A 20,238-nucleotide genomic window follows, 5' to 3' on the forward strand; every position below is an offset into this window, starting at 1 on the left:
GAGGATTCATATTATTTGTTTTAATTTACATTGAAATCCAGATACTAAATATATGGCCAAACACAGAGATGGTATCTTACGACATATTTCCTCTTGGGCTTTTAGTAGAGCTTGAATTCCAACTGATCAATAAACACAGGTCAAAAGTATTCTCCCAACTAAGTTTAATGCATCCTGTCATAAAAGTTCACATGGGATTTGAAAAACAACGAAAGATGCATTTTGAAAAGGAAGTCCTCTCCTAAATACAATTATCACATTAATGTATCACGTTATTTCTATAATTTTCTAATTAAATCAATTAATAAAGAAGGACGGCACGGAGAAAGGAGAGGCTACTGCTCTACAGCTCGTTGCGCTCCAGCTTCTCTTTGTATTCTCGGCTCTTCTCCGGGAGAGTCTGAGTCAGGAAGACAAACTGGTCTTTCTTCAGGTGATGACCAGTTGTCTGCTCCTTTGCATCAATTGACAAGTATCCTTCTTCTGCTCCGTACTTTGGCCAGAGGACGAGGCCGTCACCATTGGGACACCTACGTGCGCGCACGTGCACAAGTTAAAAATAGTCTTATGTCCATGTGTGTTATTGCTCGTAATAAGATGAATTCTCACCTAGTGCGAGCAAAGTTTCCCCAGTAGCTCATCATGATTCTGCTCAGCTGTTCCTCCACTTCATCGCATGCCACTAAAATGATGATCATTGTGTAAGACACTTCGAACTCAGGAAACACAGACCTTTGGTGGTCTATTGATAAAGCAATTTCTTTTATATGTGCTTACCGCTTATTTTGACGTGGGTAGTTGTGAAGCATAATCCAAATACATGCAGATGAGATCTTTACAGTATTTGGATTTTTATCACCATTGGCTATGAGGCCAAGCTTTGTTGGCAGTGACTGCCAACAAAGCTTGGCCTCATAGACTGCAGGAATGTGGGAGCATGCTTGTACTCATACAGATACACGGGAGCACCGGCATCTAGTCGTGGAGGAATGGCGGTCATATACTGTATCTTGTCCGAGAACGTGTGTGACAGTACAATATCTTGAGTAAATAAAATACCTCTATGGGCATTAGCAGTCTTGATTGCTGGAATGGTGAACATCATGTCTCCAATAATCTTAGTGAACGCATCTCTATTTTTCAGACGATCTTCCCCTCTTCCAGTGTATTCATCTGTGATCAAATCTCTGAAGAACATATCTTTGGGCTCGAGGAAAAGAGCCAGACGTCTATTAGAAATGTTTGACCATGATAGAGCGAAACAATATTGTAATGTTGAGCACTTTTCGCCTTACATCAGGGTAGAACATGAATAGCAAGTTCTCAACATGCTCCCAATCCATTCCCTCGGTCCAGTTTGGAGGAGCAAAGAACTAAAGGAAGACAACCAACATTTCAGACATGCACCATTGCAGAACAAAACCAAGTTTCCAGGGGCTCATCTGTAAGCTTGTCAGTCACACAAATTTCAGTAGCATTCAGGCTTACGCTAGAAATTGACCAGCCCCCTTCATCGCTATTGACGCCGGTCATGAATGGTATGGTGAGGAGTTCATGTGTCTGGTACAGCTCATCCACCGGTTTTGTCAGGAAGACTCCATCAACATTCAATGGAATCCTCAGTGCCACATCCTTTAAAGAATAAAATGTGCAAAAGTTGGGATCAATATGTCTAAGCAAAATAAATGCATAAATAGGCAGATTCCATTAAGTCAGTCAATATGAGTCCTGCACAGTCGACAGAATTGTGTCAAGATCGAGGTTTCTGATGCAATCAGCGATCTTCTCTGTGCTTTCGAGGCTACAGACAGTTTTATTTGCTACCACCTGAGGGCCGATATGAGAGATCCATCTCACAAATATAACACAAATGGTCAAATATGCAATGAATAATGTTTTACATGACAAAAGAGAGATAAGAATAGTTAACCTGCATCGCTGGGACAGGATCATTTGCGAGGAGTAGTCTGATTGCAGCAGTTCCACTCTCAGCAATGGCATGGTGGAACAGGCCATCAGACAATGGTGATAAAAGCTGTTGATTTATGCAGAAAAAAAGAGTACTGCTGAGAGTAGAGATTGTGTTGTGACATAACTATGAAATATTTGCAAAAGAAGCAAGTTGAGTTTCATCATCTGCAGATTGATGCTTACCAGGAGGGACACACTCACTCCACCAGCAGACTCTCCAAATATGGTGACCAAATCTGGGTTTCCTCCAAAGTTATGAATGTGCTGCTGGACCCACCTCAGAGCTTCTACTTGGTCCAGCATTCCAAAGTTCCCTGACATGTGCTCATCTCCGGTGCTTGATACAGCATAAAATTATGTTCAACACCGGCTGATAAGAGCAACCCAGTTATGAATTATTATTAACTTCAAATACAAATACAAAAAATAGCAACCCTCCTCTGCTTAGTAATTTAAATACTTTTACCTGAGAAAGCCCAGAAATCCCAAGCGGTACTGGATAACAACCACAACCACGTCCTGATAGGTAGCCAGGGCAGAGCCGTCATACAGTGAAGCGGCCCCAAAGATAAACCCTCCACCATGGATCCAGACCATGACCTCGTAAGGCAATGAAAGACCTTTATATTTTCCACACAACATTAACCACATTTGTACCTTTTTTCGTCTCTGGGCTCACAAAAACCTTGCTCAAACTAACTCAAACTAAAATTGGAATGTGACAAAAAACAAGACTGATGGAAAAGAAAAACAGAGCATCAGTCTCTTTGCAGTTGGGTTCCAAATATGGGCATCGCTACTCATATTACCATTATGGATTCTATGGACCACCAATAGTTATGCATCACTCAAAAACATGCAGCAACTTACTGGCATCTTGGTACCGGGAGCTTTCTTTGCAGAAGTGTAAATGTTGAGGTAAAGGCAGTCCTCTGAAATGTCTTGGACACCAACTAACACAGCACCATACTTAGCAATGACATCTATTGATAACTGCTTCACTTGAATACACCTGAGGGAAAAGAAATTCACAGTGAAAACTGGATGTAAATCTACAAGTGTGTTATCAAGCAACAGAAGCCGATGAAGGCCCTACATGGGTGGCTGCTGGGTGGCATCTCTCACTCCTTCCCATCCCTCTGCAGGCTGGGGGGCAGCCAGTCTCAGAGCAGGGCCTATGGGTGGCTTGGCAAATGGGACTCCCAGGTAGGCGTGGACCCTGGTTTCCCTTTACACTCACATACTGACCTCTAAGGGCCCCCAACTTTGTGTGGACTTCCGGAGCTGTCGGGATATTAGGAATTATTCAAAATCATAATGCGAAGCAATATTTCAGTTTAAGTTTCAAGAAAAATGCGTCGAAGTCAAAAAGAAAATCATCCATGTATTGTGTGTCTGGTTTCAGTTACTTTAAGCTTTTGCAACTGACAAGTGGACAAGTTTGATTTGTATTGTCACGGACATAATTTTCAAACATGTATCTCAAAATGAAATGTAGAGAGTGCTGGGCATTCCTTTTTTTCATTGTGTAGATCTAAGCTCTACAATAACCTACTAAGAAAATACAGACCATAGAAATAAAACATCTATTTGAGCAGTTTTAAAGCATTGTGTAATACTTTTCATACCCACTGTCATTCCTATTCAGGGCCCAACAGTAGTCTGTTTCCAAACATGGGCTTTGCTGCTGAGATAGCAGAAGATAAGACCTCATTGCGAGTTTCACATTTATTAGACACTTGCATAGCACATATGAAGGTCAAAGTCGACTTCACTTCCATCGAGGCGCCACGAAATCCAAACAGAAATGCAAACAGATTGAAATTATTTCCAATTAGAAATACATCAAGAGACGATATGATGTTCTAATACTCGAGCGGATCTCTGTTATTCACATATAAAGTGCAATCAGATCTCCATACAGCAGCGTAATACGTGGGTCATTGTCCCCATAGTTATTGTGCAAATAAAGGACTTTTCTCCTTCTTACCATGAAGGTCTGCAGCAACATCGAGAAACAACGCAGACGTCAGAAAGACGAAAATGGGTTTTGCACGGAAGTTCATGGTCGTCGTCTGGGTGGATTACGACACTGCTGGCTTTGAAATGAAAAGATCAGTTTTCCTATCTCGCTCCTCTCCTGTTTTAAGTGTGCGAACACAACACGTGACTCCTTGAGTCCTTTACTGTAGCGAAAGGTCACGCCGACAGAAAGAAGACCGCCTCATTTTACGCCTCACTATTAGTATGATCACTGTACATGTTGCATCTTGATTAGTTCGGTAACCACGTTTTGCCGGTGAGTGATTGAACCGGGAGTCCGATGCTGTAAATATTTTGCCAATTTAACTAAACTCTATTGACTAATCCTGCCAATAACAACTATTCTGCACTATCTAAGTAGATCTCTCAATAATTACTGATTTACTACAACTGCCGGCCGGGAGGTTCAACAATGAATTCGAATCAACTATTAAATATTATTCACAATAAAAGTCCACCATAATTAATCAGAAGCCCATTTAATCAAAATAACAGCTATAGTACAACATTACTGAGCTCACTATTGTATGAAATGATTGTGGTCATGCTACCAATCATCAACAGTGAAGTTAATGAATATTTTGGTATTTTAACCTATTTTAACCTCTTAACTTCGTTTTGGTCAGCAACGTCTGGGTTGCACTTGTATATTAACATTAGCATGAATGCAGGGATATGATGTAAATCTTCATCTCGGTGTTTTCATGCGGGCTAGTGGCGCAATGGATAACGCGTCTGACTACGGATCAGAAGATTCTAGGTTCGACTCCTGGCTAGCTCGTCTTTTTTACCCGTTCGCTCAGGCAGAGGCAGCAAAAAACTGATATTTGTGCAAAACATATATATTTTTTCCCCCTAAAAAATGTGATTTCGGGCGTTGACATTTACAATGTATTCCCAGAGTGCCTGTATGATCAGAATGACACAACGTAATAAAATAAACTGTGAAATTATTTAAATGTATTTAATTATTACCTTTTGTTCCATACCACCCACCATGACAATTCCCTCACATGTCTAACATACTTTGCAAATAAATGTTTCTGATTCTGATTCTTAAATCAAACACAACATGATGGTTTCATTTAAAGCCGTTTTGAGACAAATAACTAACAATTAACAAGCTTAAACCATTAAACTACTACAAAATAAAGTAATTGTCAACAAATCGATAAGAAAAGTTGTTGTTAAGGTTAAGTCATCGGATCAGCTTACATGTAGTTGTACTGTTCTGTGTGCTGCTTTTTGTGTTCCCCCTAAATGAGCGAGGAACCGCCTGCGCGAGGAACAAACCAAGGCGAGGTCTCATCTCTCGCGAGGAACGACGCCGTTATCGGAATCCCTACAAACAACACGAGAATTCAACATCCACACGGTAATATAACCCAATCTTACATGGTCAGTAGTGGGAGGAAAGAAGCGGATTCAAAACAGCAGTTAATTGTTATTTCTTAGATCAGTTTACGTTGGTTGCTTTACATTTCGGCGGCCTTTAGGCCCCATTTAGCATGCTAACTGCAACGCTAGCTTAGAGACCAACTCAATTCCGTCGCCTCGGTTTTAACGTTAGCATGCGAGCTGGCAAATCCGATTTTGGAGTCGTGCTAACTTAGCTACATTAGCTAATATGTTTCCGCCCATGCTACATTGCTAGCGGGAGTGCAACATTGGACGTTTATGCGTAAATGCACTGGTATAAACGTTAGCTAGGATTCACCTAATGGTATTATATACATTTCCAGCCAGCTAACACGTGAATATGGACGGTTCATATCCTTAATGTTACCGATAGCTAACTTCATTTAGACTGTCAATAGACCCCCGCCCAGTTAGCTAGCTAGCCACTGCGGTAGTTACGTTAGCTAACGCTGAAAGTGGAGTAATGTTAGCGATGTAAACGGAGTTACGGTTTACTCAATATAGAGCCAGCAATACTTTGTCGGTGTGCTTTAATTACGCAACACCGATTAGCTATTTGTAGATGAGCCTAATTTAGTAAAAAAAGACTTGTAACCCAACTGCTATAGCTTAACGTCATCTCAAGAAGATGACATTGACAGTCAGACAACTTCATAAAGTGCTTGGGGTTCTGCAGTTTTAAGTTATTTGTTCTCGTTAATAATTTCATTACGTTGAAATCCACGCTGTCATGATTGAAATACGCCACGTGAAGAGGAATTGACCTAACGTGGTAACTTAACAGACGAGGACATAATGTCTTAATACCTGTCGTTAATATTACTCTCCCTTTCCCCAAAAAACACACATGACTGTCCCTTCTGTGACTGCCTGGATCATATACATGCTGTACACCTACACAATAAACCGATCCCTCCCCTTAAGTGATTGATAAAGTCAAAATCCATCTTTAAATATGTATCCTAGATTTACAGTGAAAGGTTGTTGAGAGTGGTTATAAGGATACTATTGAAGCATGCTGTAGTAGTTTTTTTTTTCCATCAACCATAACTATATTTTTTTACAACAATCTACAAATAATACATTTTAGAAGCTCTACATTTGACTGTCACTCAAGATTTGATAAGATACTTATGTGCCCCAATAGAAGCTCAAATAAGTCATTAGAGATGTAGTGATCACCTAGAACTTCTTAACAATATTTAGCATTACATATAGTTTGCATACATTTACATAGACAGCAGAAATTTATGCTCAGTGTAGGTATGAAATGGTGAGCAAGAGGAAATAACTAATAACGATTTATATATTTTTTTGAAAGTTCATATTCACCATAATGCAAACAACATAATATATCCTTTCTTATGGTAGGATGTATGTAAATGCATATTTGCTCTCTTGTTAGAGGCTAAAGTTTTGCTATCATCTTATTTCAGTTGTGAACAATGTCTGAACAAGAGTTGGATGAAATTGTGCAAATAACTGTGGAGGACTTTAACCCGGATGACCGGACAGGTATGAGTCTTGTGATGCAACATGAAAACCATCTGTTTTTTACATATAAAAAAAAAAAATTCGTCCTTCGGCAGGGAGTGCAAATATTCACTACCAAGAAATTTGCTACACACTGATAAGAAAAATATTTTTTCTCCACTGATAAGAAAAATATTTTTTCTTATCAGTGTGTAGCAAATTTCTTGGTAGTGAATATTTGCACTCCCTGCCCGCTTGATGAGTCGAGAGGTATATTGGATGCAGCACCATCAAAATGTACATTTAATATGCATTTAATACGATGCTGTGTGTTCTGTAAATGTGAATTATTAAGAATTCTTGTCTCCATATTTGATTCGTGCCAGACATGTTGGACAATCATGAAGACGATGATGAAAGGCTTCAGAAGAAGAAAAGAAAATTAAGTATCAGCCAAGAGAATAACAATAACAATAACAATAACCAAGACATATTTTTTATTAAGGTAACAGCTCATTATACCAGGACTCTGTCTAAAGCTCATATGTTTTTATGTATTTAAAATATGAGGAAATTACTTCAATTTTACTGACAAAATTGTATTTTTGTCTGCAGAATCTGTTGGTCTCATTTACCGCATCAATCAGCCAGCGACTGGAAGGAATTGAATCAAGGTTATATTCCCTCGATGCTACATGCAAAGCCCTTGGACGCAAACTAGACAACATGTTGCCATGTGCAAAGAGTCCCATCCAGGTTCCTATGGTGGCAGGGTCTCCTCAGGGGGCCACTCAAACTTGGAACAAAGTGCGATGGTAAGATGCAAGTTTTTCCCTTTGTTTCATTTTGCACCATTAGCAATTAGTCTCCACTAATTGTCTCCACAGTAAAATGCAGTTTAATGAGTCTTCATCAAAATATTTTATGATGCAGAAAACGGTCCGCTAAGCATACACGCATGTGCCCGTTAACCAATGTGTGTGTTACTTCTTGTTTAGTGTGGTTCCACAAACAAATGTGATAGTGAGCAGTGAACACCCGAAAGGCACGAACGATGAAGACAACCCTTTGGAAAATCTGCTAAGCAAGTGAGTGGCTCACATTTACACTATTTGCTCAGTGTGCCAAAATGATGCCTAATGACGTCAGACATGGGAACGTCTCTATTGGGTTATTATTGTAAAACACCAGTGTGGAAACGTGTGACCTTTCTGCCAAATTAGCTGTTTTCAATATAAAATAGGTCTCATAAGATATCTGTTCATCTGCATTCTACATGCACCTGTAATGTCAGTATCAGTTAAGTAATCCTGTGTGCGGGCTTACTGTCAATTTCCCCTGTAGCCTAGCGTATGTTGTCGAGCTGGTAAATGTTTAGCGTGCTATATTGACCATATGACACGTTCTCCGCTATATTTTACAGAAATATCCTTGTTTCCCTTTAGATAGTCATACTGTTTTTTATCAAAACCTGAACAAAGCCACGGCAGCCAGGTGAGATTAGAGAAACTCACACTCATCCTTAAATAATTGATAGTCTTTTACATTTAATTCTGGAGTTACTTTAAATTGTTTTTCTTGTGTTTAGAGTAGAATTCCTTGTGTTGGGGATTTCCGAAAACTGCCCCTACATGGCATGATTAAAAATGATGTTTGATTTGTTTTGTACCACGAGACTACTTAATTTAGACAATTCTCAAAAATGGACCTATGTTACTTATGATGTAGTGAAACACATCATAGTGCTTTATATGGTAGCCCTTATGACGATGGCAAATGCCAAGCTCGGTTAAAATGTCCTTTTCGTTCTTGTGGTTGTAAAACCTATTTATGAATATTCTATCAGAGTCCTGTCTTTTAATTGCCCAAACAGCAGTTGCTGTAATTGTGAAGGGCAAAAAACAAACCATTTTATCAGCGTGTTGGACGAAATCCCCTCGGTTTCACCAGTAGAAACTGGACTCTTGCTTTGCCCGACAACACAATTGAGACCTTCTAAAGCGTATCGTCTGAATATACTGTTAATGCCCCGTATGTAGCATTCTATAATATCGGTCAAGCTGAACACCTAATTCCTTAAAACAGGTTGCCGGTGCCATGATCCGTCTCAATCTGTCTCACACACTGTGGTCAAATATGTCTTTCTTTTCAGTACGGTGACAAGGAAGCGTCAAAACACAATCATGGTGAAGGTGCCGGCCCCCGACGAGAGTCAGGAGGAGCAAGACAGCTGCTCAGATGCCAGTGACACCGTTTCTAATGGGGGCCAGTCCAGCAACGCACAAAATGGTCAAAATGTTACACTCATCACACTCAATTCAGAAGGTATGACTTAACACTGCTCATTAGACACAAACACACACAAGTCTTGGCTCCGTCCTTCTTCATGAGGCCGATCGAGGGAGGCTCGGTGCTCAACACAACATGCAGAGCTCTTCAGAGATTCCTACTTTCTGAGGCCGGTGGGGCGTTTCGGTTGAGAAAAAACAACGTGTCCTACACTGCCGACTACTGGTCAAACGGTTTTCTAGGCTCTGAGGAGCAGCTTGTGGCCCTCAATGCGCCGGCACTCCTCCTCCAGGGTGTCCAGCTCCTGACCTACAAATTCAGCGTCCATGTCAGCTCGCGGCTTTGATCGTAGGTGACTCCACCATCGGGAACGTCCAAACAAGTTCAACAGTAACTTGATGTTTCCCCAGTGTCGCTGGTCTTGTTGTTTTGAAAGCCATTGTTTAGCATGTAAATGGTTTTATTAAGTACTCTATTGGTATTTGTTGTTGGAAAGTAGGAGAATGTGAGTACTTTTACTAGAAATTGTTTGTGGTCCGACCATCCATGACCATGAGCCACCGCTGCCTTAAATAATTGCCCCAATAGTTTTGTTCATGTTGAATTTGTTCAACATGGCTAACGGGCCTCATTCAGGTGGTGTCCTTGTTGAAGGAAACTTTGCTGATGTGTCAGTTCTATGCCCTCAGACCGCATTGATAAATGCTCTAATTAATCCTTCATGTTTTCAGTTGCTTCACTCTGTGGTTTTCTGCTGAGCTGGAGAGCGAAGTTGGCCGAGACATGTGCTAAATGTAAATCAGGTCCATGTTGTTGTAACTGTGTTGCTATTTACTGTGATTATTTGTGTGTTTTGTTTGTGATTTAAAGACGTTTCTGGTTATCTTCAAATGCAAACTAATCTGTTTTTCGCAGCTGTGGGTCACTGTGAACTGTGATAAAACCATTCGTCATTATTAGCTAGATGGTATCCAGAACTGTGCCTCATGATCGGTTTGTTTGTGTGGTGTGTTTAACAGAGAACATTCGCGTGAGCAAACTGCCAAGGCACGTATTACGCTTTGATACATCGGTGATAACACATTTTTGCCCACACTTCAACTAACTCTCATTCTCCGCCACAAGGCTGCGCTGTTGTATTACACACGTAAATCAGTGGCTCTATGCCAGTGTAGTGTTTGTCCACCTGTGAATGGAAGTGTGGTAGAATTTACATACTGCCCCAGATCTCTGTGTTAATACAGGCTTGCTGACAGAGATCTGTGTTTGAAAGACTGTCCCCGTCTCCCGTCTCCTCTAGACGATTACCCCGTGGGCACCTGGTTGGGAGACGAAAACAACACCGAGATGCGAGTTCGTTGCCCAGTCTCTGCGGCGGACATGCTCCACATCACCACAAACTGCCGCACAGCGGAGAAGATGGCACTGACTCTGTTAGACTACCTGTTCCACCGAGAGGTCCAGGCCTTGTCCAACCTCTCTGGTCAGGGCAAACACGGCAAGAAGCAGCTGGACCCGCTCATGATTTATGGCATTCGCTGTGAGTCCTCTTGTGTTGTCGTCGTCGTAACCAGCTGGCATGGACAGGCTATCGATTTCCTTCCAGCCGCTTTACTTTGGGAGACCCGGTGGTTAACATTATTTCACGATAACCAAGTTTACAGAGACGTGTGTTTTTTTACGTGCCGTTATCTAATTGAACTCTGAGGTGGTGATCTAGTGACCACTGTCTCGGTAAGGGGTAAAGGAACTCTCTGAGACCTTTCCCCATTTTATCGTAGCTCCATCACAAAGCAGCACCGGATTGAAAACAGAAGTAGAATGCGGTCTCTATTCCCAATGTGGGTTACAACAACGTGCATTAATCACTGCACGCTAGCATTAATGTGCAAAGCATTTTATATAATACCAGACTTTAAATGACATGCGCATGTTTGGTTGAAAGATCCTCACGTCCAGGTCTTGAAAATGGACAGATGGAAATATATAAAAGTCATGTGACTATATAGTGTATTTGGTTCACATTGCTGTGCAAACAGCTTCTGCCCCCTGCAGGAGGCTTTAGTAAACATACCCTGTGGCACACATGAGACCTGCAGAGGCTGCAGCAGGGCCAGGGCATCTTTGAGTAAGTCATTCTGCCTGTATTAAAAAAAAAAAGCAACACGATGGAGGGACATGTGCCCTGCCGGTCTGTGCCGGACCCGTCCGGTGTGAAAGCGCTTCTCATTGATCTCCCTAACCAAAGCCCCCCTCTTCTTTCCGGCTTCATTGATTAATTTGTGTGGAAATGAGCTTCCAAGCGGGTCACCCCACTTCATAAACCAGAGGTAGACCGCCACTAAATACAGCTGCACCCAGGTGCACCTGCCACTTTCTTTGCTGAGGGAGGAATGAGGCACTGCACACAGACCGGTTCTCATCAAAGGGTGAGGGGAGCAGAAGTAAACAGAACCTGCACACGTATTTGTCCCTAGTTTTCACACACTTGTGCATTCATTGCAGATTGATTGTTCTGCCATGCATGCCGGACTGCTGTGCTTAATGTGCTAACAAGCAGCCCTCTCTGTGTCCCAACAGGCCACTTGTTCCACAAATTTCGCATCACTGAGTCAGACTGGTACCGCATCAAGCAAAGCATTGACTCGAAGTGTCGCACAGCCTGGAGACGCAAGCAGCGTGGCCAAAGTCTGGCTGTCAAGAGCTTCTCCAAACGAACGCCTCGTGGTACATCTGGAGGTACAGACTGCAATGCATGTATTTGTGTTACTTTCTGTGCATCAAGACCATCGATGGGACTAAATGGGACGTCCCCTCCGATTGCCAAATAAAAAGAGAGTTCCAGTAACAGTGAGCGAGATATTGAATCTGTTTAGAGAATGATGTGCGGTTCTCTAATCAAAGACCACCTCCCTCATTTACTTTAGGCTGATTTCTAAAACGTTAATGACATGAACATTTTTCTTTTGAAGTGAACCTTTTTTAAATGAGGAAAAAACATCTTTACAACCATCTGCCACCTTTCTTGTGAAATGCTTTGGGAGGGAGAACATTTATCTATGTTCTGAGAAAACGGAGCCTACCTGGCTCCGTTCGCTTCAAGTCTTTATCTGCTGTTAAGGTTGCTGCGTTTTTTCTGTTTGTTTTCTTGTCAAACAAGGTCCACAGTGTTAAATCAACCAAAAAGATCTGCTGCGGTTTCTATTTCTCATGCGCCAATGATGCCATCACTGGTTCTTCGTTTTAAGTAGTTGATTTAGTTACTGGTTTTCGTGGATTGGCATGTTGATCAGTGGGTTCGTATTTACGAAAGATTGTTTTTTTTTTTTAAATTGAATTGGTGCTCAACCAATTCGAAAGTAATGGAGGGAAATATTTTTGGAGTCAGTCTCTTTAACTTTATCATCTTGCTCGCTATGGCTTTCTAACAGTTTTCTATAAAATGTGTCTGGTTTGTCCACCTAAAAGCTTTCTGTATTAGCATTATGCTGGGCAAAAATGGTTTTGGTGCTATCAATTTAAGTAAACTACCGAGGTACATATTTTATGTGCACCCTTTTCTTACTCATTGGCCATTTTGCACCCTATAAATGTATTCACAGTTCCCAGTATTTATGGGTTTTTGATTTAGGAAATTGTTAAATAATCCACAAAACGTCCTACACGGTCAGCTCATACAGGACCTATTTTAGCAGCTATAAAGAAGATATTTTAAGACCTCAACCCAAATGCAGATGCATTGTGTTTTGCTGCAGATGGTTGTAATCTGCACACCATGCATGCTGTCCTTCCCTCCCTGTGAGCCTTGACCTCTGACCGAGGAAAAGACTGCAGGGGAAACCCAAATATCCTGCGAGTGCTCAAGATAGTCAGGCCACACACGCCCTTACAGTGCACAACACAAGTGCAAGACGGTGCAGGCACAAACGTGGATAGAGACACTCCAGACAATCATTCCTCCCTTAATTTGATTATGTGTTAATGGGCCAGAAAGTGTCAATTCGTCCGCTTTTAGAACCATTATTTCTTGGTAAACCAACAAGGAGAGCTTTAGTCACAAACCACTTGGCTCTTACTTCCTCATCTGGCAAACAAAAGTCCTGAGCATTATTTAATAATGTACATAGCAGTAATAACCAAAGATAGCCTTACTTTCCAAAGCAGCTTACCACAAAACAGAGGGTAACCAATATGTGCTGAGATACTGTTCCCTTTTTAAAGCTGCATTCCTTTTTTGTGATGAAGAATGTAGTCTGACCGCCTTTCTCAGCCCCGGTTCAAGTTCTGACTCACAGAAATGACAAAATCCTCTCAAGTCTTCACAAATCTTTTAGTTTTTTTGTCATTTTGCCATCTTACAGATGTCTTTAGATGCCGTTTTTCTTTCTGGCATTTAATCCAAGCTCCGCTGTCACTGAGCACTTTGCCTTCTCAGACCGCTGAAAGGCATCTTGCGGTGTTTCAGCCGTAAGGTCCATGCGGCGGTCTCAAGCCGGGTGACCAGCTGGAGAGCTCTTCTTGTGTATTTAGGCGTTTGATAAAGTATAAACAAGACATCATCCAACAGATGGCCTCGGAATTAGCTCTTTTTTTCACAAGATGTTGCTACAGCCCTTTGATATGCGGGTGTTTGTTGGTTTGTGTGTCTGTCTCGGCCCCATCCGTATTTCCTGTGTGTGCTGGAATCCTTTGCAATGTCACTCTGACCTATTCGTTGGCCCTGCGGTTTGCCTCCTAACCAGAGGGAGGCACGGCAGAAGAAACGGGCCACATCGAGGCCGCCACCCAGCAGACATTGCACTACACGCTGGCCAATCAACAGGTCCAGTTCCACCGTATCGGGGAAGATGGACAAGTTCAGGTGGTGAGTGTCAGACTTTTTCCCCCCCCTTTTTTAATCATTTTCTGAATCCATCCATAAGAACAATATATTTTGTCTTGATGGCTAGAGTACGAGTGTAGCTGTCGTCATAGGCGACAGGTTCATACCGGCATGAAAATCCCTCACCTTTTGGCAAAATTCGCCGTTTTGAAACCAAAATAGGTGACCTACGTGAATCGTGTAGATTCAATGAGTTCTTTTTGTGGGGGGTTATTCATATTCAGTGACCTGCGAACAGGTGCGCGTGTCAGAAGGGAGCGTGAGATTCAGTGAATTGCGAACAGGGTGAGTGATGGTTTTAATATTTTCTGGTATATCCAAGTTAAGTTACCCAGGAGCTTTGTTGACATAGACTTAGCTAACGTTAGCTACAGCTTGATGAGTTGAGTCATTTAACACAGCAGGAGAGAACGTGACGTTGGCCAGCTAGCTAAAGCTACGGTGGAAAATGATTAGCTAACGCTAACCCTACCCCCCCCCCCCCCTACCCTCCGTCAACGAATGACTTGAAGAAAGATTCGTTAATTTTACTGAACGAGATTCAAAGAACCGAGTCGGTAAAATGGTGGGTAATATCTTACCCCCCCTCCGTCAACGAATGACCCGAAGAAATCTCTGGGACAAAACCAGTTGAAAACCCCTGCCCTAGAGGGGTAATATCCTTCTCACCCTTGACCCATTTTCATGCCTGTTCATAGTGCGGAAGGAAAGATCTTTCCACCCACTAGCATGAAGAAATACTGTGCATCAATTGTGGGCTGACAGGAAGGAAGTGACCTGCCTTTCGTATCTTTGTTCTGAAATCACCAAAAAATACCTCCAACGAGCGATAAACCACTTCATTAAACTCTGTGGCCTCTGTTCCGTGTAAAAGTCCAAGGCTTAACGTTGAGTACAGTAATTCATTGTGGAAGAGCCTCTTCGGCTGGTCTTGTTTAATGTTGTGTAATCAAACAACCGGTGACCGACACACACAAGCTGTGAGACAAAGTTTGTCAGGAGTTTGTGTGTGCAAGTTGCAAAGTCAGTGTTTCTAACAAAGAAATGATAATAACTAAACATGGTCTGATGATACCACATGAACCTTCTGCTGTTAGGCTCCATATCTGCTGATTGGCACACAAACTGTTATGACAGGGATACAAAGTCCCTCGTAATTCAGTTGTTGGAAGTTCCAACAACTGTGAATTCACTTGATTTGTTTAAATTTGACTAAACAAGAGACTTCTATATTTCATTTTACTCAACACAACTGGGTATATTAAAACAGTTTAGACATTGATTTCTTAATGGCCAGTATGTAGAGACGGGATGATTACAACAAGCAAAGTACCTTTTAAACTGTCTATTGGTGCCTATTTGTAAATGTATGATAATCATTCACATGCTTCTTTTCCATTTAAATAACATTTAGCATTAAAGGGAAAAATGTGATAAGTAGTAGTAGTAGCAGCAAATGGTTTGATCACATGTCTGCAACTTCCTCCTTCGCCGTGTCTCCCAGATTCCTCAGGGTCAGCTGCACATCGCCCAGGTGCCACAAGGAGAGGAGGTGCAGATCACACAGGACAGCGAGGCAAGTGTCTGTGTGTGTTTAGGGGACAATCAGCCACTCCTTTGCTTAAAGCCTTGCCTCTGGCATACTACCTCTTAGAGCAGTAGATAATTGCCTCGATAATTTGTCTCCTGACAGAACAAAGCCGTGACCATAAAGTCATGCTTGAGGAATAGGTGGTTCAACTGAAGAGAAAGCCAACATTGTGGACACCGTATCCGTGTGAGCATGGAGATTAAGCAAACGCACCCTGGATGGCTTTTTGCAAATTCTACAGAACTTTGCAGACACAACGACAAGACAATTTAATGCAAATTTGCATGAATTGAATTGAGTTGAACTGTAATCAACAATTCCAAACACGGGGATGCTTAAAGATGTATATTTTAACGTGGATAGAATGCAATTCCCAGTAATAAAGTTAAGTTTTTTCATAAAACCCAATACGTTACTCTACAAAATTACACTTTTCCTGTAATCCAAAAGAGGCATAATGCACCCGAGTAATATCTGACAACAATTAAGTCATTGGTGAATTTTAACGAAAGCAGATGTCACGTAATGTTTATATATCCGCTTGCGTTTGCGCAGGGTTATGACTTTAGTTTCCACATAATGCCCAGATGTCTCATGTCCCCCACCAGACATGCACTCTGCGTGCACACACAGCCTGGCTGTTAAAATCAAAATCTAATTCCAAACCACACCAGCTGCTCGAGAGAAACCTCCACATCAGCATCATTGTTAGTGATATTTTTTGAAGATTTGGAAGAGGGATTTATGACATGAAGTGTAGACACATACACATTTGGAACAGGCTAAATTCGTCAAATTCATTGGTTTTAGCGTCCTTGAAAAGGCAATTCGCTGCATTAGATGCGATTGACAAAGAGAAAACAACCCAAAGTTTGGCGTTTCTAAATTTGGCTTTGATGACGTTCTCTCTAATGTGGTCTTGTAAACTTCACCGTGAATGACGCAACGTTGGCGTTTGAAGAAAGACGTCCTCTCACTCTTATGTCATTGCGTTTTTTTAAAAAAACCCTCGGCCAAACCGCGGATGCTCAGAAACCCGGGAAAAAGGTCTTGATTCTTCTCAGACATTCACGTTCCACCTTGTTCAGTTTACCACCCTTTTTAGAACCGGATTCACCTCGAGGCAGGTTTTAGTAATCCGTTGTCAATGTACGTTGGTTCAAATAGGAGGCCAAAGAAATGTGCAAGAGTTATCATTTCCGTGACTCGATGTTTGGTGGTTAAAATAGCAAAATGATTATGTGTATTTAATATGGCATCAGACCTTTGACGGGACGCGTCACTCCTCTTTTTCAGGGAAATCTCCAGATCCACCAGGTACACGTTGGTCAGGATGGACAGGTAAGAACGTTTACATAAAACTAATTAAGAGGTACGATACACTAATGAATTCATGCGGTGGGTGATAAGCCACATATCTGCATCACTTGTTACGTTTGTGCTTTACGTACAGTGAATTAGATCCTTCAAAAGCAGCTGTGGTTCTGAAAAACACAAAAACCCACATGACTTTACTGCCAGATCTGTGGGCAGAGTGATTGGTCGATGCTGAATGCTCATATGATAGCAGTGTTTAATTAATCACTATGTGCTAGTAAATCAGGCTTTACTTTTATTCAAACTTAATACAGCAAATAAATACATAGATATACATTTATTGAATTGTTATTTATTATTCAAATGATCAATTTTTCATTCAGACATTGTAGATTGTATCTTCTTTTAATGCAGCAACAAACTAGTAGAAACATAAACAGGAATGAAAATGACTTGTTTTGTAGTATATGCACAGAATTGACTCATCATTCAATCAGCCGCGGGGTTCCAATGTTACACAAGTATCTTCGAGCGCCAGCAAATGTGCTGAATGCATCATCGTACTCATAAAACATTTACAAAGCAGATTTAGTCGTGTGTTTAATCGAGAATTGTTTCAATCCATGTTTACTCGCTGGCCATCTTCTTCTTGCTACATTTCTTACCACCACCTGTGAATCAGAATATTGTGAAACCATTGGCAGCACCATTGTGTGCGTGTTTTACGTCAGAGACCCACTCGATGAACCACCCACCCCGCTGCCTCCGTTCAACAGCATCACAAACTACCACAGACTTTTATGTAATAATGCCGCGCTAATTAGAAACATACACGCTCACCGCCCGTGTCTTTGTGTCCTCCGAGTGTCTTGTGTGTCTGTCCATCCCTCCTCCCCCGTCTCGGACATCCTGGCCCTTCCTGTTCCTCTGTTCTTTCTGCTGATATCCGAGCGGGTGTCGATCTAAGCCGAGCTGGCCCGTGTCTGACCAGCGCAGGGCACATATGGACGCTTCATTCCACTTTCATGAATTCATAATGTTTGTCAAGCAGCAGGACTTTAGGGAAGGAAGTTATTTCTCATGCTGCCCATCTGTCTGTTAAACCGTTTTGTGTGGTTTTGTTGCAACAGGTGTTTTTATGCAACAGCCTGTCCAGTTTTTTCCCCCTTCCTAAAAGTTGAATGGAGGATACACATATTCATTTTTGGGGTTGTTATGGCAAAATGTTTAAAGTGAATTTATTACACATGCCCCTCTTATGAAAGTGACCTACCATTTTTATTATGTTACTTTGGCATTGTGCCCTTAAACAATTGTGGCGAGGCAAACACCATTACACCATTCCAGCTTTTGCGCTCTGTGCCACGAAAAGCTATATAGAAATAGTCAACCCTCTCGCTGATGGTCTTCATCACTCATGTGGGTCGGATGTGCACGCCCGCCTCGTGTTACCGAGACAGCGTAACGTAATACTTGTTCACAGGCGGGTTATGTGTCTGCCGCATTATAGCGGACTGTGTGGACAGATTAAGGTAAAATGAAGGATCGGTAATCTGTCGGTACCCAGAGCCACATTGTGATTTGTGATCCAATTTAACATGCTTTTCATTAGCGCACTCGGCCCTTCTGGTAACTGACAGATTATTTTTAAAGCTTCCTCCTACCTGACGCCCATGACTGCCACCTCTCACCAGATCCCCCAATCATGTGCTTTCTACCTCAGCGCTATATTTCATCGTGTGATTACCATTGCATTCAATTTGCTCGTTGGTCCAAAGCGCCTGAGGCCTGTGTGTGTGCCCACACGTTGGAGATGTGTGAATGCATCTGCTTTATATGAGTGTTTTTTATGTGCTTTATCTGCTGTCCTACTCCGTGTTTTCACTCGATTGAGGTAGTTCTCTGCATGAAAACATATCTGCTTGCGTCCTTGAATGTCCCCGATAGCAGCATTCCTCTCCTTCTCGAGGATTTGGGCCAGAGTTTTGAATTTTGCACCACGATGTGGCACACCACATGTTCATATCAGTGCAGAGGACATAAGAATACGTTCAGTGTTAGCAGGTTCTCTTCAAGCGGTTTTGTATGGTGTGGACTTTGCATAGGCATTAGCTTCTCGTAAAATGGACACCAAAGGGTCCAATAAAAAGCACTTTTATTTTCCTTCTTTCTTTGCGGTTCATACTTTGATTGGGTCTGCAAAACGATCGGAGGTCATGGCCAAAACAAACACAGCGACTTATTCTTTCAACTTCAGGTTGCAGGTCAAGCTTTTCACACGCACGCACACACACACACACACACACACACACACACACACACACACACACACACACACACACACACACACACACACACACACACACTCACACACACACACACACTCACACACACACACACACACACACACACACACACACACACACACACACACACACACACACACACACACACACACACACACGCAGTGAAGCACTACAAACCAACAAACCCAGGAACTTACTCACAAGACACTCGAGGGAAGTGGGGCCCAAACAAGTATGATTTTAGTGATTCGTACTTAATCACAAAGATAAATCACATGGACCAGATATGGTTGCACACAAGTGACATACTATGTATTTATCCTGATTGGTGTTGTGTATCTTGGACCAAAATTTGTTAGGAGCATTAGACAAAGACATAACAGTTCAGACATAAACCTGATGTGTGTTTTCGTACGACTGATGTATCGCCAATTTTGTAATCCGGCATTTATTTTGTGATCTCTCCTGGAATTTGTTTTCCTTCGCATTCTGAATGAACTTGAGTCTACGTACGAGACTTTTTTGCATGATACTTAGTGACCCCTCTGTCTACCCCATCATGCTCATCGTGTCGTTCCCAAAGATTCACTGCATGCAGTGGACAGAACAGTGGGCCTCACATCTTACATCCAAAAGGGTGAAAGCCTAAACGGGACACGTTCTGGAAGACAGGTGTTGTCCCATTGAGTGATAACCGAGGCTGGTTGGGCAGTGAAGTGTAAAAACACGCGAGGTACCGCGTGTCACATAAGTCCTCCAGAAACTGAAGTGGCTTAGGCAAATGCAATGGCCTCGGATGACCCCCCGTCCTCCACGAACCCACCTCACCTTCCCCCGATTTGAACCACTTCCTGTCAGTGCATCTGTTGGAGGCTCCTTATGGGAATTCTTCATGTTCCTTGTGGGAAATTGGTCACAGAGCAGAGAGTGCAACTCCGAACCGTTGG

The 20,238-nt window shown here is 42.1% G+C and overlaps 1 protein-coding gene, 1 non-coding gene and 1 pseudogene across 8 annotated transcripts in view; 2 read left to right on the plus strand and 1 right to left on the minus strand.

Moving 5' to 3' along the window:
* LOC120812190 (cocaine esterase-like) lies at positions 1 to 5,303 on the minus strand (annotated as a pseudogene). The gene is made up of 14 exons (XR_013454951.1): positions 5,230 to 5,303; positions 3,962 to 4,070; positions 3,068 to 3,255; positions 2,842 to 2,983; positions 2,438 to 2,571; positions 2,155 to 2,308; positions 1,931 to 2,035; positions 1,727 to 1,827; positions 1,489 to 1,630; positions 1,296 to 1,373; positions 1,060 to 1,207; positions 778 to 975; positions 610 to 682; positions 1 to 530 (listed from the first exon to the last, which is right to left on the minus strand). The product of XR_013454951.1 is annotated as a cocaine esterase-like (transcript).
* trnar-acg (transfer RNA arginine (anticodon ACG)) lies at positions 4,723 to 4,795 on the plus strand. Its single transcript has one exon. It is a non-coding gene; the product is annotated as a tRNA-Arg (tRNA).
* Positions 5,264 to 20,238, plus strand: part of LOC120812191 (protein BANP) — a 24,977-nt gene continuing 10,002 nt past the window's right edge. For 2 of the 6 annotated variants that reach the window (XM_040167994.2, XM_040167997.2), the window contains exons 1-11: positions 5,264 to 5,389; positions 6,870 to 6,948; positions 7,293 to 7,411; positions 7,522 to 7,721; positions 7,905 to 7,994; positions 9,059 to 9,231; positions 10,496 to 10,735; positions 11,776 to 11,934; positions 13,938 to 14,059; positions 15,582 to 15,653; positions 16,965 to 17,009. In XM_040167994.2, the coding sequence (XP_040023928.1) occupies positions 6,879 to 6,948; positions 7,293 to 7,411; positions 7,522 to 7,721; positions 7,905 to 7,994; positions 9,059 to 9,231; positions 10,496 to 10,735; positions 11,776 to 11,934; positions 13,938 to 14,059; positions 15,582 to 15,653; positions 16,965 to 17,009 (1,290 nt within the window). In that variant the 5' untranslated portion in view covers positions 5,264 to 5,389; positions 6,870 to 6,878. Of the gene's footprint in view, positions 5,413 to 6,869; positions 6,949 to 7,292; positions 7,412 to 7,521; positions 7,722 to 7,904; positions 7,995 to 9,058; positions 9,232 to 10,495; positions 10,736 to 11,775; positions 11,935 to 13,937; positions 14,060 to 15,581; positions 15,654 to 16,964; positions 17,010 to 20,238 lie in introns of all 6 variants that reach the window. The other 4 variants (XM_040167995.2, XM_078097619.1, XM_078097618.1 and 1 more) reach the window with 4 other exon arrangements.

The sequence above is a fragment of the Gasterosteus aculeatus genome, chromosome Y (assembly GCF_964276395.1).
Source record: "Gasterosteus aculeatus chromosome Y, fGasAcu3.hap1.1, whole genome shotgun sequence".
NCBI classification, from domain to species: domain Eukaryota; kingdom Metazoa; phylum Chordata; class Actinopteri; order Perciformes; family Gasterosteidae; genus Gasterosteus; species Gasterosteus aculeatus.